This window comes from Eptatretus burgeri, chromosome 4 (genome assembly GCF_056783735.1).
Source record: "Eptatretus burgeri isolate ZD-2024b chromosome 4, Ebu_testis_v1, whole genome shotgun sequence".
Taxonomy (NCBI): domain Eukaryota; kingdom Metazoa; phylum Chordata; class Myxini; order Myxiniformes; family Myxinidae; genus Eptatretus; species Eptatretus burgeri.
In genome coordinates, this window is record NC_140964.1 from 99,729,672 (window position 1) to 99,746,870 (window position 17,199).

Consider the following 17,199-nt stretch of genomic DNA (forward strand, 5'->3'; position numbering starts at 1 on the left):
AAACAAACCAAACGATTACAATATCCCACTCCCTCCCTCTGGGGGGCGGGATAATGATGGTTAGATGCCCCCCAGAAGGGCAAAACCCACAGGGGAGTTTTCATGAAGTACTTAGGCCTAAGTCACATTTGCTCTACGACGAGGATACGGTGGCCGTACGCCCTCTGAATTGACAGAAACATGCGGCGGCCGCAGAGTTTCTGAGATGGCCTCAGGGTGGCCCTACGCCGTATGGCTATATTTTACAGGCCGTAAGGTCGCCATGGAATTATAACGCGGAGTTATAACTTTTTTCATTTCTATGTTCGCCGTAGAAATTCGACAAGCCGAAACAAAAGAACTGGTAACAAAAAAAAAAAATAACCCATTCGTTCCCGTCCGTCTGGCCGCACGTTCGCCTTAGGGCCCCCCCTGTGGTCCCCCTGCGGTCACCTTGCAGTCGCCTTGCGTCTGCCTTGAAAATTCCATGGCCGCCGCAGGAACGCCCTACGGTCACCGTGTGACATCAAATCAAAGACCGTATGGTATGGGCGACAAGTAAGGTAACGCAGCACTGGGCGCGAGGACCCTGCTCGTACTGGTTATCACAAGCAGCGTCCGCTGGTGCCTCGCAATCCATCGGGCTGCGGAGTTATCCGTGGCTTGCTGTTTCAGGGTTGGCAGGTCTGAGTCACCCCCTTGTGAACCCCACACTCGCCCAAAACAATGTTTTACTTTTGCCTTCCTGTAATTATATTTTCTTGCCTGGCCTAACTAATCACAATTACATCATCAGTTGCGTCAGAGAGCTGCAAAATGTCGAAAACCCAGTTTCGTTCAACAACTTTCAAAATTTGACCTTTGCATAACCTTTAAAGTCACAAAACAATGTTGTGGACATTAAAATAAGGAAACAGGATACGTGCTATAGCTTATTGGAGTTAGTTCGTCGAAGAAGGTCGAAAACCCAGTTCGATTCCCACAACTTTGAAAATTTGACCTCTGTGACCTTGAAAGGTCAAAGGTCAAGGATTATGACCGTTGGTGCAAAACTTCCTCTGGAACATTCCAGGAACAATATAACGTCATATTGGCTATATGGCATTTCGCACTCCTCGGATTATCCATACTTTGATGAAATGAGAGTAAAAACAAACTTGAAGGGGGCGCCACGGGCAAGGTGTTCGAGATAGAGCAAAATGGTTTCAAGACTTTAGGTGGGGAATGATCTTAAGATTATGCATAAAAAATATTGTCATCCGAGCTCTCAAAGTTTGGGTGGTCGTATGATTTTTATGTCAAAATTCGCAATTTTCTAAGTTTTTGACCTTGTGACCTTGACCTTGGGACGAAAATGAAAAATCGGACAACGACAAGTTTTCGATAATTCATTTTGCTATTTAAATACCGAAGAACCCATTCCATTCAATCAATTCCCTCGAAGATAGATTTTTAATCCAACTACCCCCTAAAAATGGCTATTTTTTTGGGTGTGGCTCACCCTCATCCAGGAAAACACAACTAGACATTGATATCAAACATATAACCAAGTTTCATCAAGATCGGATCAAAGTGCATGGAGTTATGCTCTGGACAGACAGACACACAGACAAAACGAATATAGTGGTCACTCTGGCTGGCGCTCGTGAACCAAAAGTTGAAACTGCCTCTGTGAATGCAGGTGTGAAACGTTCCATTCAGTCCAAAATGAAGGGCATTATAAACCGGAAGGGGAACCACCTTTCTAAAATTCGATTTGGCTTTCAAGGCCTTCAATTTACTGTGTTGCATGCCCCTCGTGGCAAAGCTTGTTCACCAACGAACAACTTGTTCATCAACTAAAGTTTAAAACACGCAAGTGATACAGCAGTGGGGCATCACCAATACAGTACAAAGCATGGCAAATGTTCCAAAATGGCAGCACATTGACAAGAAAAAAAAAAAAAAACACAAACCCAAAACAAAACAGCAGCAACACACTTTAAACCTTGGCACAGACATTTTATTCACAGAGAAGTAAATCTGGAAGGATTTGGAACAATGTTGCCATTGTGAATAAAAGATTATTTGGAAAACATCTTAGTTGCACATACTACAGGAACAGCATGAAAACATTCAGGGATGAGAATCACAGTGTGAAGGCATGAGGACAGGAACGAAATTCCCACGAGATAAGGTTTTACTTCAAATCAAACGATGTATTACCAAAACGCAGCTTTTTATCACTTTAATGACGCCATTAAAGCTGTATGGTTCATTTCAAAGCCAGCCACAGAAACGTTCCTCATACATACGATAGTAACGATCATGAGAAGCATGCAGGTTAACTTGTTTCCAGTTAATATCTGCACAAGTATGAAAACAAACAGATAAAGAAATGGGGTGGGGAAGGGGGTCATATACTTTATGGCCACCAAGCATCATCTTCAATACAACACAGAACTCTCGACAGAGAATCAGTGCTGCCGACTGTAGTAGTTATGTTTGGCGGTTTGCCATTGCCGTCCCAGCAGTCAGAGCAAGAATCTGTAATTTGTCCAGGGTGCCGGCAATAACTCGCCCACTTGTCGCAGAAAAACGCCATGCTGTCTTTAACGTCTGCACCGAACAACCAGTGCTGACGGATGAACTGGCAGGCATCCATCCTGATGGATGAACAGCCTCGTCCTGCATGTGAAACATCAGGATGACAGTTTGGAGTCAGGTCAAGATCGAACCCAAGCTCAAAGGTGAGTTCGGTAACCACTGAAGCTCACCTGCCAGCCCATGGTGGCCTATAACTCAGACAAAATAGGATCACATCCAGTCTGTTAACTGCGTATATGCACCCAGGCCCTTAAAAAAGCAGCAAATATATATATATATATATATATATATATATATATATATACATATATATATATATTTTTTTTTTTTTTAATCAATGCAGCAAGGTGCAGCAGTGTGCAGACTTTTTGCTGGAAGATTCAAACGCATTTAAACAAACAGTCACTTGCACTTTGAACTCCAAAAATTCATAACATGAATTTTAATTTGCAGCTGCACAACTCCCAGCAAATTGCCTTTTCATTTACAACACAGGAGATAAAGAAGAAACAAACGATTACTCGTTAAAACATAATATATTATTATAAAGCTCAACTGGAATGCATAGGTTTCATAAATAAACCCATCGAATGAAAATGGCGTTTTTAGGGCTGTTACCATTAGTGAAACAATTTTGGTCCTAGAGTACTCATTAACAGGTGTGTGTGTGTGTGTGTGTGTGTGTGTGTGTGTGTGTGTGTGTGTGTGTGTGTGTGTGTGTGTGTGTGTGTGTGTGTGTGTGTGTGTGTGTGTGTGTGTGTGTGTGTTCAGCAGTTGATATACAAGAAAGAGAGCAATGAGACATTGCAGACCCTCGCCAGGACTCGTTTTGCGTGGTGCGTTTGGCGTTTGTGTACTGATGTGTTTCATAATAAGAGACAATTAGAACTGCCACTTTATAACTGCAGGCAGTGATGACCGGTTGAGCAATTTCAGATTTTTGAAGGTTAAAAAAAAGTTGCCAAATCACGTGGCCAATGACGTCATCGAAAAATAATTGTGAACCATATCCCAAGATGACCTCAAAATTTTTCATACCGATCCAATGCAGCGTTCTACATATGCAATTATGACGTCATAACGAAGGTAACTATGACGTCATTAAAAAAAAAAACAATCAAATTCCCCATGAGGAGTACTTGCTATGTGCCAAGTTTCAATTTTTTCCTTGGTGCGGTTTCAGAGAGAGGTCCATAGTTTTTCTGTCTTTCCAACATAGCTGCCACACCATGTGACCTATGATGTCATAATTATCATTAAAACAATCGACATGAGTAATTGCACCAATGGTGAAATTTATGTCTCGATCCGACAAGCAGTTGCAGAGAAAAACACCAAAGTTCTGTGCAGACAAAAACAAGTAGACAAACGCAAATGCAATACCCTCTCCTTCAGCGAGGGTAACAAAACTATAGTATTGTAGCATATAGAGATATATATCCCTTTTCATGTGACGGTCCAGGTGATTCGAGTGGCTTTAAGGTAATTATTTAGGCGTACACCTCGTAAATCGATATGCTGTGCCGTCTCCGTTTTTCAGCTGGTTATCTTGAGCATACACCAGGTCACAGGGAATGGATTGAGAAAAATCAAATTTGAGAAAAAGGAAGGGAGGATGAATCGGGAGAGAGAAGGAAAGGGGCGTTTGGGAAGAAACAGGAGAGCGCGCATGAACGAAACAGGTGTATACGGAGCATACCGAGGCAAAATTTCCACCAGAATGGGGATGTAATAAATATTTGGCACCTTTGAATTCCACAACTCTCTTGTGTGTAACGTGAAAAAAATTGGAATTATCTGCATATCTCCTCTCTTGTAGATCAAGTGGAGTATGACCTGGCACATTTTAAGGACATTTCCAGCACACACCCCACCCACCTGTTTAGGTGGTACACTTGTGGCAGACCGACAATACTGATATTGGACAGCTTTCTATATGATTGACAAGCAGGAATACATTCTGTGGCAACTGGAGCAATTTGTGTGACTGTAAAATCTGCCTGTTGGAGTAAATCCATCATTCAAGACGCTTTCACAACCTGAAATAGACCCATTCCATTACAAAAAAGTTTCGTTGGCAGTGATGAAAGACCGGGGAGAGGGGGAGAAAGACGGGGGGAGGAGAAACACAGGGGAAGGAGAAAGACAGGGAGAGAGAGAGGGGGGAGAAAAAGATGGGGAGAGAGAGGGGGGAGAAAGATGGGGAGAGAGGGGGAAGAAAGACGGTGAGAGAGGGGGGAGAAAGACGGTGAGAGAGGGGGGAGAAAGACGGGGAGACAGGGAAACACTACAACCTGCAATAAAGATGGCTCATGAGGTTAATAAAGAATGTGGGGAAGGATGGGGGATGACAAGATGGCAGTGCATCACCTGATGAATTACTCAAGGCTTAGAGGGAAAAGTGGGACAACACGGCCTCTAAGGTAGTTCCACATATGGGAGAAGTGAGGAATCAAGATTGTTGAAGTGTGCAGTCAACCTTGATTTTGGAAGTTTAACCAGAAAGTTATTGAAGAATATTATATGTACATCTTGGAGTTGTTGGAACAGTCAGAGGACAGAGAGCAGTGGATGCTCAGCTGTAGGAAAGGGGGTAAAAACACCAATCTCCCAGTTATGTGAGAACAGCAGAACTTGTGCTTTGACCTCATCATGGGAGATTCCAATAACTTTGAGAACTTTAGATGCCACATAATCCAGAACATATAGATATGATCCTGGGGCACCAGACAAGAGGAGAACAGCACTACATTGAGCTGTGGACAAAGGCCTTATTGACACTATATAGTTCCAAGGAAAGACTTGGAATGATGAAGGATGCCCAGTCTGTGGCTGGCTTTGAAGGATAGCCTTGCTATAAGATCAGCCCAGCAGAGGTCATGACTGATGGTGAAGCCCAGAAGTTAAAGAGGCTTAACCTCTTCCAGTAGCTGATCATTGGTTATATAAACAATCCATTCAGCCTTTGCAAGGTAGATTAATCTCTATCTTCTAGTCATCGAGTTGAACGCTATTATGGTAAAATGGCAAATGCAGATCATATTGTGGAAGGTGAAATGTCGATTTTTGAAGTTCAATTTCTCAAAGTGATGCGATGGCAGTGTCTCACTTGAATGAGGGGGTGGGATCGGATGTTGCTTTTAAGTAATATTTGATGCAACAATCAGTCCATTAAGTGCTTCGGTTCATTACAACGACAAACGTTGCTTGTTAATTGCTTTCGGCCCAAACTGGTAAACTGCAAATACATGCATAGACCAAGAGAACTGACAGGGGTAGTGTGTGCGTGTGTGTGTGTGTGTGTGTGTGCGCGCGTGTGCGTGTGCGTGTGTGTGTGTGTGTGTGTGTGTGTGTGTGTGTGCGTGTGTGTGTGTGTGTGTGTGTGCGCGCGTGTGCGTGTGCGTGTGTGTGTGTGTCCTGTTGCTTTATCTAACTTATGTGATGGTTGTAAATAAAAGTGAAGTGCAAACGTACATCAAACTGACAAAATAACGCGTGTGCAAAGATGGCACTTTGGTGGCAGCACAACAAAGCAGTGCAAGTTGAATGTTTGGAAGAGGGAACATGGAGAAGTACTTTAAACAAATATATATGAAACTTTGGGGTTAAAATCCAAGATGGAGAGCATTGGCACAAACTGAGTGCAACATGAAAGTGCATCCTTTTGCCGGACAAAGAGGGAAAAAGGTGGTCCTCAAGAGCTTGTGCACCTTCGGTCACGCACGTGATGGATCCATGCACAGTGTACACATCGTTGGATGTCAAAACGAGCACAGAAAAAGCATCAAAATGTTTTGTTTTTTTTAAAATGATTTTCAACTACGAATAAGTGTTTTAAAAGAGTTGTAATTTGTGCACCCACAATTATGTTTTCTGAATCATCTCCACACAAGGCCTCTCGAAAAGCTATCAGGACTTTTGCAGCTGGCAGTGTTCAAAATGATCAAGTGGATAGCCCAATATCGTGTCTGTCACTGTACAGGTCGTTAAGATCAATCTGGTCCTGATGGTTAAGATTGAAGCCATTTATGCACATAGCACATTCAGCTCTTTTGAGGGTCAGAGGTCACCCCTTCAACCAATACGGCCTCCTATACTCACTGAGGATCTGATATGTCAGTGCAAATGATTGGTTGAAGGCACAGCTTGGAGAGCGAAGATGAAAGCCTCAAGTGAGACGATCGTGTAAGGCCTGTAGATTGTTGCATCAGCTTCTCACGTTCACGACTTCTATTTGACATCCCCACATCCAAATCACCCTCCCTCCATTGTGAAAACAAGCACCCATCGCTTGCACTGCGTGTCAATGGCCGTTTTGCTCCTGGCATATTACCATTTTTCAATGAAGGACCGGGCACAAGCAGGCTGGAATCGGCAGATCCTGCTATATCAAGTTCGTCCATGAATTGTTGAATCCGCTCTTGAACCACCCCAGTACCACTCATCTTTGCCAGTGTGTTTTGATGAGGTATGGAAGCCATACCTTTTGGTACAGTCACACTCAATCCTTCAATATTCACATCATTCCCACCATCTTCAATGCTGTCTTTATCGTTACAATAAAAATGGAACATGGCTCCATCTTCGCCACTTCCCATTACAACCTTGTCCGATTTACAATCGAGTTCGTCAGCAACACCATTTGAGTACAACACTTTGTGCTCCTTTTGTAGCTGTTGCCGCTCCTCTCCCTCCCTGGGTTCCCACTGTGCAGCATGACGGTGGACCAAGCCTGCTTTGCGGAGCTGCATAATCGACTGCTGGTGGCTAAAGCAGGAAGACCTTGTTAACTCTTCCTTATTTTCCTCACTTTTCTCGCTCTCCTTCTCAAACACGTCCTCTTCGTCTATGCTGCGTGACCAGCAAGATCCAGAACTGGTAATCTGAGAGAGTGATGGGGGTTTACGAATCCCACCAAGGATATCTGCTCCCTCAACCTGATCTTTCCAGTCACCTCCAGAGTCTTCATCCCTCTCAAGGCATTGCTCAATCTTCGCTGCTGTGAGCTTTATCTGAAGAAGAGAGAATGTGATAAAAGCAAAAAAGAAAATGAAAAAAAAAATAATCACTCTGTGTGACACTTTGTGAAACAGAGTGGCACTCGGTCGAGTACAGACCTCTGTCAGGCTGAGTAGTTCACATTTTGTATCCCAATGATAGGTCGGATCTGAATCCGGACCTTAACCAAAATCAAATCAGCTTGCTCTTGTCACCTAACCAACTCATCCACCTCGTATCGTCATAACTCGTCCACAACTTTTTGAGATAGCATGCACTCTCTAGTTTTTGGGGCCCTTCTCTCAATGGTCAAGAATCACCTGAAAATTTCTCGAATCTGGATCCGGATTGAGATCTTCAACAAAATCGAATCAATTTGTCGGCGTCACACACCTAACATGTCCACCAAGTTTCATCCAAATCCGTCCACAACCTTTTGAGATTACATTCAATATCGTTTTTAGCGACGTCTCTCAAAGGTGAGGATTCAGTTAAAAATTAAATAATTATCGTCTCCAGATCTGGATTTTCACCAAAATTGAGTCTATTCTCCCTGGTGGCACTCCCAACCTGTCCACCAGGTGTCGTGTGAATCCATGCAAAACTTTTTGAGATATTGTGCTACATATCATTTTTGGCCTATCTCTCAATGGTGCAGAATCACTTAAAAATACTCAGATCCGCATCCGGATCTGCACCAAAATTAAGCAGTGCTGTCCTTGACCGAGGAACTACACACCAAAAAAAAAAAAATCAGAACAATTGCATGAAAACAGTGGCCAAAATTCATGTGACAAACAAAGACAGACAGACAAACGCTACAGACCAACATACCTGGCAAAAAATTTTTTCGCCAAGTAAAGACAACCTATTGATTGACTAGCACTGTGACCCATCCATTTAAATATTTCATCCACTTTGACTTAACCATTTGAAATGTTTTATAAGACAAATATGTGCTTCCACTTTTCATTTGAACAATGGATGAGGAAATTAATAAAGCCGAAAAACAATTCTGCACAACAAGCTAGCAATTTACCTTCATCTTAACGACTAGCAAATACAACCCATTGCTTAATGGACAGAAGTATCAAGACATGGTTTTTTTGGGGGGGGGGGGAGTGAGGAAGGATTGGGGAACGAGAAAGTGGCAGAGAACAAGGAAGGGAGGGGAGAGCGAGACCTTACCACACGTCGCTATATACTTCGGAAGGGCGGCGGGAGCGAGGAGGATGGGGAAGAGAGGGGAGTCGTAGGGGGGGTGGGGGGATGAAGGGGTGTTCTGGACATGCGTTTGATAGTGAGACTTGAGGGAAAGTGGAGGGAAGGGGAAATGGTCCCCTTCTGCCGGCATCAGTGCACGATTGAATGAAATTGGGTATGTTAAAAGTGCATGTTCAAATGGGTCATACAAAATGCCAAGACACCACCCAGAGATGTCCGTGGGGGTTGGAGGGGCTTTGGGAGGAGGTAAGCATTAAGGAAGAAAGGGCGCTTTCCTTCAATCGTCGAAAACGCCACGCCAGTGTTCATGCCTTTATTTAATTTCCACACATTCAATAACCTCCAGAATGTCTTAACCTCAACTGAATTGTGTATATATATATATATATATATATATATATATATATATATATATATATATATATATATATATATATATATATATATAATACAGGATTTCATTTGTATAATTCACACATTCTTTGTTACCCCTTCCTCTCCTCAACCTCCGGAAAGTTGTATGGTGGTGGAGGGGATTTGGGAGGATCATAGCGTGAGGGGACAGGAATGGGAAGGCAGCGCGAGGGGACGGGAATGGGAAGGCAGCGTGAGGTGAGCGAATGGGAAGGCAGCGTGAGGGGAGGGAATGGGAAGGCAGCTGCTTCAGACGAGTGTCACTGTGAATGTCGATCTTGATTGCTGTCACTAAATGTATATATATATAAAAAGAGTATATATACATATACATGTATAAAAACAACAAGCAAACAAAAACACATCACAGAAATGTAGTCGGAAAACCTCCATAAGTTCAAATATAAATAAATGAAAAAAAAACAAATGCAGGTGAGTGACCGAAGACAATGGAGAAGCAATAAAGGTTTCTTATTGCTTACAATGTTCAAGCATACCCCACTAGTACTGTATAAAAGTCTAACAATATCTGGATTGCAAAGTCAAAGTGAAGTTTTATTTGAATATAAAAAAGTGTTTCTCCTCAAGACTTGACACCAGAAATCCTTCACTACGCCCCTGGGCAGTGAATTTTGCCATCAGGGTGACACAGATAAAATAAAAATGCACAAATAAAAATAGAATTTTTTAGATTTACATTTTTAGGAAAATAAAAAGCTGGAGAATTTTATTTTTTAATATAAACAGGTGGGAAAAATGTGGAAACCGCATCTACCGGACGTGGCACTTTGAAATAAATAAATCTTAATTACGATATCCCAGAACACTCACCGACAAAGGAAGTATGCAGATGTGGCAGTATGTACATTGACAAACACACCATGGGTTTTTTTTTATGTTTTAAAATCTCATCTGTATTTCTACAATGTTTCACTGTAAAAAAAATTAAGGTTCTCCAAAGTTGAACACGTGCGCATGTGATGACCGATATTTTGTTTTCCAGACGGCATCAACCCTCGTGTTCTAAAAACCTGCTCTGCTGCCCTTGCCACCCTCCCTCTGTTATAGCCACCGTCTCATTTTCTCAAGGTCATCTGCTATCTGCTTTGAAATCAGCAAATATTGCCGCTCTGCATATAAAAGGTGCAAAAACTGATCCTTGCACCGACAGACCAATCAACTTGCTCCCAATCATCAGCAAGGTTATGAAATCCATCATCGCTTCAGACATCAAATCCTTCCTCTTCTCCAATGGCTGATTTCCAACCATCATTTTGGAATTTGACCATGTCACACAACCGTGTACATGCTGCTTCTGCTTTCCCAACAATGGATCGAGGTCCTCAATGCCAAACATGAGATCAGAGCCATCTCCTTAGACGTATCAATATGGTCCTGGCATCCCGCACAGCTCACCAAACTGTCTTCTCATAGTATCCAAGGCAATCTCCATTCATGGCTTGGGACTTCCTCTCCTGTTGCAGTCAACGCATGGCACTGAATGGAATTCTCTCATCTCCTCTCCCCATCCAGGCTGGAGTTCAAGGCAGTGTTCTTGGTCCTGTGCTTTTTCTGGTTTTCATTAATGATCTCTCAGACTCTCTGAAAATCCTCTATCTCCTTGCCGATGACTCCACCCTCTGCCGTACCACCTCATCCCTCAGATCGGCAGGCAGCAGCCTCTTCACTCTTTGCAGACCGGGATAAATTCACAAGCTGGTCAAACACTTGGAATATGTCTTTCAATCCTGACAAATCTCACACCCTCACTATGTCTCCCAAATGGACCGCCTGGAAAACCCACCCCCCCCATCCCCATCCCCCCCCCCTCCCCGATCTACTTTCTCAACAATCCTCTTGAAGAAGTCCTTTCATTCAAGCTTTAGGGCCTCACCATCTGCCACGATCTTTCCTGGGAAAGTCACATCTCCAAGCTGGCCTCCAAAGCCAGTTGCCCACTGGGCATCCAACATCATGCAAAGTCCTTCTTTGGCACACCTGAGCTTCTCACCACTTACAAAGCTTTCATCCACAGCCTGATGGAGTACTGATCTCCCCTCGGGGCTGGTTCGCCCACCTCACACCTAGCTCGACTTCATACTGTGGAAACCAAGGCTTTTAGGATCACTGGCATCTCCCGCGATGAAGCCGAGTCTTTGGGTCTCTCACCCGAGGCAGGTGGGTGGTTTTTCTGTCTTCTACAATCTCATCTCCGACCTTGCCCCCCCCCACCCCTGCTTTGTCTGATCTGTTCCCCCTATATTTCTGCAGGGCACTTAAGGTCCCCCAAAACCCCCCCTTCTGGTGAAACTGCCCAAATTAAGAAGCACTTCTCATCTTCATTAATTTCTCGTTTTTCCCCACCTCCAACTTTCATACTCTTCAATCTCATTCTTCCCTCCAGGTCTTCAAAAAATCTGTCCACCACCATCTCATATTTTCCTCCATCCAATGCCATGATCTTTTCTACCCCTCTCAATCCAACCCAAACCCACCTCCTTCAAATTTCCTGCTTTCCTTCCTGAACGTCCCTGTAGTGTCCACTTTGTTCACACAGTGTACTCTGCCCCAACCCTCTTCCTTCAACAGATCTCCCAATGTCTCTGTTCCCGACTGTTTTGTGCTTCCCACTCCCACCGCTCTTGTCTCCTGCCTTATTATACGTTTCTGTGTATTAGCTCTTGCACGAGCCTCAGCATGGTATATTAAAAATAATTTTTAAAATATGAGAATCACACACAAAACTAGAAGGGGACTCGGTACAGCGCATACCTCTGCCACGTAATTCCACGAGAACATATCGGGCCCAATACATTTTTGAACAAGAAAAAGAGCAGTCAGAGATTGCAAACCCTCACCAGGACGTCTTTTGAATGGTGTGTTTTTATAGGATTTCAGGTAATTCCAATATGGCTGCCAAACCATGTGACCTTGACGTCATGTGTGTGACATTTGTTCATCATGGATAGGCGGCCATATGTTTAAAGCTTCGCCTCAATCTTTTGAGCCATTTCAGAGAAGAAGATTTTTGAAGGTTAAAAAAAAAAAAAAAAAAAAAAATATCACAATATGGCTGCTGAATCACGTGACTGATGATGTCATCAAAAAAAAATTTGTGGAGTATTTTATCTCTAGATGACCCTCAAAATTGTTTATACTGATCGCATGTAGCATTCTACATGTGCAATTATGACGTCATAACAAAGGCAAGCACCTATGTCATAAAAAAAATACCACACATTCCCCACGAGGAGTGCTTGCTATATGCCACTTGTAAAACCATGGCTTGGGGAACACTTGTGTGAAGTTTCCCCTCGATTTGTCCAGCCGTTCTGGAGACGATATTTATAGGTTTGAGGGTAAATCCATTATGGCTGCCAAAGAATGTGACCAATGACATCATATGTGTGAACCTTTTGTTCCTTATGGACAGGCGGTCATTTGTGTAAAGTTTCACCTCGATCTGTTCAGCCACTTCAGAGAAGACTTTTGAAGGTTTAAAAAAAATTTTTTTTAACAATTTGGCTGCCGAATCACGTGACTGATGAGGTCATGATTTTTTTTTGTGGACCATTTTATCCCTCGATGACCCTCAAAAATTTTCATACTGATCAGACGTGGCATTATACATATGCAATTATGACGTCATATTGAGAGCACCGATGACGTCACAAAAAAAATCACTCATTCCCCATGAGGAGTACTTGCCATGTGACAAGTTTCAAGTTTTTCCTTGGTGCGGTTTCAGAGATAGAGGTCCAAAGATTTTCCATATTTCCAATATGGCTGCCACACCACGTGACCTATGACGTCATAACTGTCAATGAAACATTCTACATGAGTAATTGCACCAATGGTGAAATTTATGTCTCGATCCGACGAGCAGTTGCAGAGAAAAACACAAAAGTTCTGTGCAGACAAACAAACAGACAGACAGACACACAGACCCAAATGCAATACCCTCTCCGAATCATTGGGCAAGGGTAATATCTCTCAATGGTGAAGAAGTGCTTTAAAAATTAAATAATTCTCATTTCCATATCCGGATCTTCACCAAAACCGAATCAATTCGTCCTTGCCACACACCCCAACCTATCCACCAAGTTTCGTCCGAATCCATCCACAACTTTTTGAGATATTGTGCTATCATTTTTAGCCCTATCTCTCAATGGCGAAGAATCGCTCAAAAAATTATAGTAGTCGGATCAGGATCCTCACCAAAATCTAAGCAGTTCGTCTTCGTCACAAACCGAACCTGTCCACAAAATTTCATCTGAATCTGTCCACAACTTGAGATATCTGCACATAGACAAACAAACACAAAGACGACGTTGTGCAGTGCACGATACTTGCAAAATCCATAAAACAAATTTGACCTCAAAAATAATTTGCGGTTGAATTAAAGGACCAAATATGCAACTCCTCTTCAAATTTCAAGTGAATTGGATGAAAATTGACAATTTTAGAAATCCGGCCTATGTTGACCTCAAAAATAATTGGCGGTTGAATTCAGTAACCTGAAATATAAATCCTCTTCAAATTTCAAGTCAATCGGATGAAAATTGAGGATTTTAGAAATACCACCAAAGTCGTTGACCTTGTCAATTTCAGTGTCTGTATGCCTCTCCCTCCCCCTCTCCTTCGTTTATCCCCTTGCCAGTTATGAGCAATTTATTGCCCTACTACCTGACTGTTAATTTAACCTCTCTTCCATGAGCATTGCTTTTTAAAGAAAAAAACAGAGGAAAATAAATGAATAAATAAATCCCGAGCTGAAGGTCAAACATGTGCCAGGTGAAATTAATTTTTTGAAGGGGTGAAGCCACTGTGGTATGTTGTGCTCACACCCAGTTGACGCCAAGAGGGTTGACTTTTTGGAGCGGAGGAGATGAGGAGGTGCGAGGGTATTGGTGCGGGTGTGTGCCAATTTTCAATCCAGATAGTCCATGGAACGCTTCTTTTTTATAATGAGAGGATACTGCATCATAAAGGGATGGAGCTGTAAGATCACCATTCTTTCCATTAGACGATGTAACAGGGAAAGAAAAAATAAAAACCTCACAATAAGCCAGGCAATGAAGAGTAAAAAAAAAAAAAAAAAAGTAATGAAAATAACCATTCCAAAGAATAACGAGAAAGCACCTGAAAATGTAAAGCCCATCTGCTTTGTATTCGGACTTTGTCCGTATGCTAAATGGTACGTATGCTTAACCTTTGCCTCTTGACCAAATTCTTAATCTGTCTTCTCCATATTGAGCTATGTTGAAAATTTGATGAAAGCTCAAATTATAATTAAAATTTCAAGTCAATTGGATGAAAATTGGGATAATTTTACATGATGCTGACCTTTGACCTTTTGACCAAATTATTAATTCTTATTCTCCATATCGTCATAATAAAGCTTTGGTGAAAATCTGATGACAAAAGCTCAAATGGTTAAAAAGTTATGGGACGGATGCGCACACGCATGCATACGCGTGCACACGCACCATTGGACTCTGTAGTAGTGGAAATGCGTTCTCTGGAGTGATGAATCACGCTTCACCATCTGGCAGTCCAATGGACGAATCTGGGATTGGCGGATGCCAGGAGAACGCTACCTGCACGAATGCATAGTGCCAACTCTAAAGTTTGGAGGAGGAGGAATAATGGTTCAGGCTAGACCCCTTAGTTCCAGTGAAGGAAAATGTTAACGCTGCAGGAAACAATGACATTCTAGATGATTCTGTGCTTCCAACTTTGTGGCAACAGTTTGGGGAAGGCCCTTTCCTGTTTCAGCATGACAATGCCCCCGTGCACAAAGCGAGGTCCATACAGAAATGGTTTGTTGAGATCGGTGTGGAAGAACTTGACTGGCCTGCACAGAGTCCTGACGTCAACCCCATCCAACACCTTTGGGATGAATTAGAACACTGACAGAGCCAGACCTAATCACCCAACATCAGTGCCCGACCTCACGAATGCTCTTGGGGCTGAATGGAAGCAAATCCCCACAGCAACGTTCCAACATCTAGTGGAGATAGTGGAGATTGTTATAGCAGCAAGGGGGGGCGCTGGGGGGGGCTCAACTCCATATTAATGCCAATGCTTTTGGAATGAGATGTTGTAAGAGCAGGTGTCCACATACTTTTGGCCATGTGGTGTGGGTGTGTATGTATATATATATATATATATATATATATATATATATATATATATATATATATATATATATATATATATATATATATATATATATATATATATATATATAATTTCATTTTTGGCCCTATCCCTCAATGGTGAATCACTTAGAAATTCTCAGATCCCGATCTGAACCAAAATCAAATTAAATTATCGTCACACACCCAACCTGTCCACCAAATTTCGTCCGAATTCGTCCACAACTTTTTGAGTCATCCTGCACAACAGAAAGACACAGGGGTGAAAACATAACCTCCATCCACCTTCGGTGGCAGAGGTAATTAAATTGTCATTCTTTAATGAGAAAGCATTCTATTATGTACCTTGCCAGGAATTGGCTTCCAGGTTAATTGCTTTTTCAATGGGCGACCTCCTCCCAATTGTTCACCAGCAAGCAAAGGTCTGAAGCGGCCGGGCGGGGAATGCAGCTCTGCATGAAAAGCCCCCGTCGCCTGAAATATACATCAAGGCAGGTCTGACAACACCAATAATATGCTGTGAAAAGTGGTTATAGCAATAGGGCAAAAGGTGAGTAACATCTAATTATATAACATGATGCGAGTCTGGTTGCACATTATCTCAATACCTCCTCCAATATGTTGTCACCTTGGTGGCATTGCCAAACATCATCATCGACATCAATGTCTACAGACATGGACTGCATCACTGCCATGAAATCAATGCGGCCTCGGTGTGCACGGAACTGTTCTCGGGCCATGGCATTGACTGGAGAAAAGGGACCAAACACGGGTGTTCGTGGTGGTGCAGGTAAAACTCCACTTTCACTCCTCTCCATCTGTTCTGATTCTTCTTCTCCACATTGCTCCAAAGCATCACGCTCTAAATCCTCCACCTGGATAAGCGGCGTGGGGATAATCGGCTGACTCCTTCGGCGAGTATCTGTGGCCTTTATGGAACAGAAAACATACAATAGAACAAAATTACGTCTTTAATTTATGTGCAGATTAACTACAGAATGTTTACTCCTTAGGTATGTCTGGGGGTCTTTTTCCAATAACACAACTGATGAAGTGTGAGCATTTTGTTATTGAAAATGTTACTGTAAAGGTTATATAGGTCATAAATGCCTTGAAGACATGAGACACAAAATGAAAGCTGTATAGTGACCAAACACTACATAACTTTGACGAAATAATACATTTTGATTTGGGGGAAGTGGGGGGCAAATGTACATACAAACGTGCAACATAGTCATACTCAACAATTCACAATGCAGCGCTTGCAATTGAACCTGAAACCAGACTATTCAAAGACAAGCTTCAAACCAAGGCATCCTCTTTTCCGTATTCTTGTATGACTCTTGGTTTTAATCAGAGGTCAGGAGGAACATTTAATCAGTTTCATAGCATAAATGATTACCCCCTATAAATAATATTTACAAGGACAGGTGGAAAACCCCTGATCACTATAAAAAATCACCAAAAATATAATGTCCATACCCAAGATGTAGATCTTAGGAGGTCCCCTGTATCGCTGTTTCGCATTTTCAAAGTTCTGGTCAAGTCTCGGGATGAACAAATTGGCTTGAAACCAAAACATTCCGATGGTGGCATTTCTGGAGACCAAGACTTTGGTCTGGTTTTTGCTTTCCCCTCTGTAGTTTGTTCTGAGGATGCTTTAGGCAAAATTAAGATAGAATTTTGTTCACTCTGACCAAGACACGGCATTCCAGGTTGCGTTGGACTCTGGGAAACGGGCAAAACATTCTCGGAGAGGTTACCCACAGAATGTGAGCGCCAAAGCTTGTTGTGCCGCTGTTTGCTGGTGGATGCAGAGGCAAAAAAAAAAGAAACA

At 42.5% G+C, this 17,199-nt stretch overlaps 1 protein-coding gene across 2 annotated transcripts in view; it reads right to left on the reverse strand.

The window, feature by feature from the left end:
* Positions 1-1,959: 1,959 nt before the first annotated feature.
* The window catches only part of LOC147028746 (uncharacterized), a 52,763-nt gene continuing 37,523 nt past the window's right edge, over positions 1,960-17,199 (reverse strand). For both annotated transcript variants that reach the window (XM_085879418.1, XM_085879419.1), the window contains 4 exons: positions 16,845-17,166; positions 15,971-16,291; positions 15,708-15,836; positions 1,960-7,577 (listed from right to left, as the gene is read on the reverse strand). In XM_085879418.1, coding sequence (XP_085735544.1) covers positions 6,663-7,577; positions 15,708-15,836; positions 15,971-16,291; positions 16,845-17,166 — 1,687 coding nt within the window. In that variant the 3' untranslated portion in view covers positions 1,960-6,662. The remainder of the gene's footprint in view (positions 7,578-15,707; positions 15,837-15,970; positions 16,292-16,844; positions 17,167-17,199) is intronic.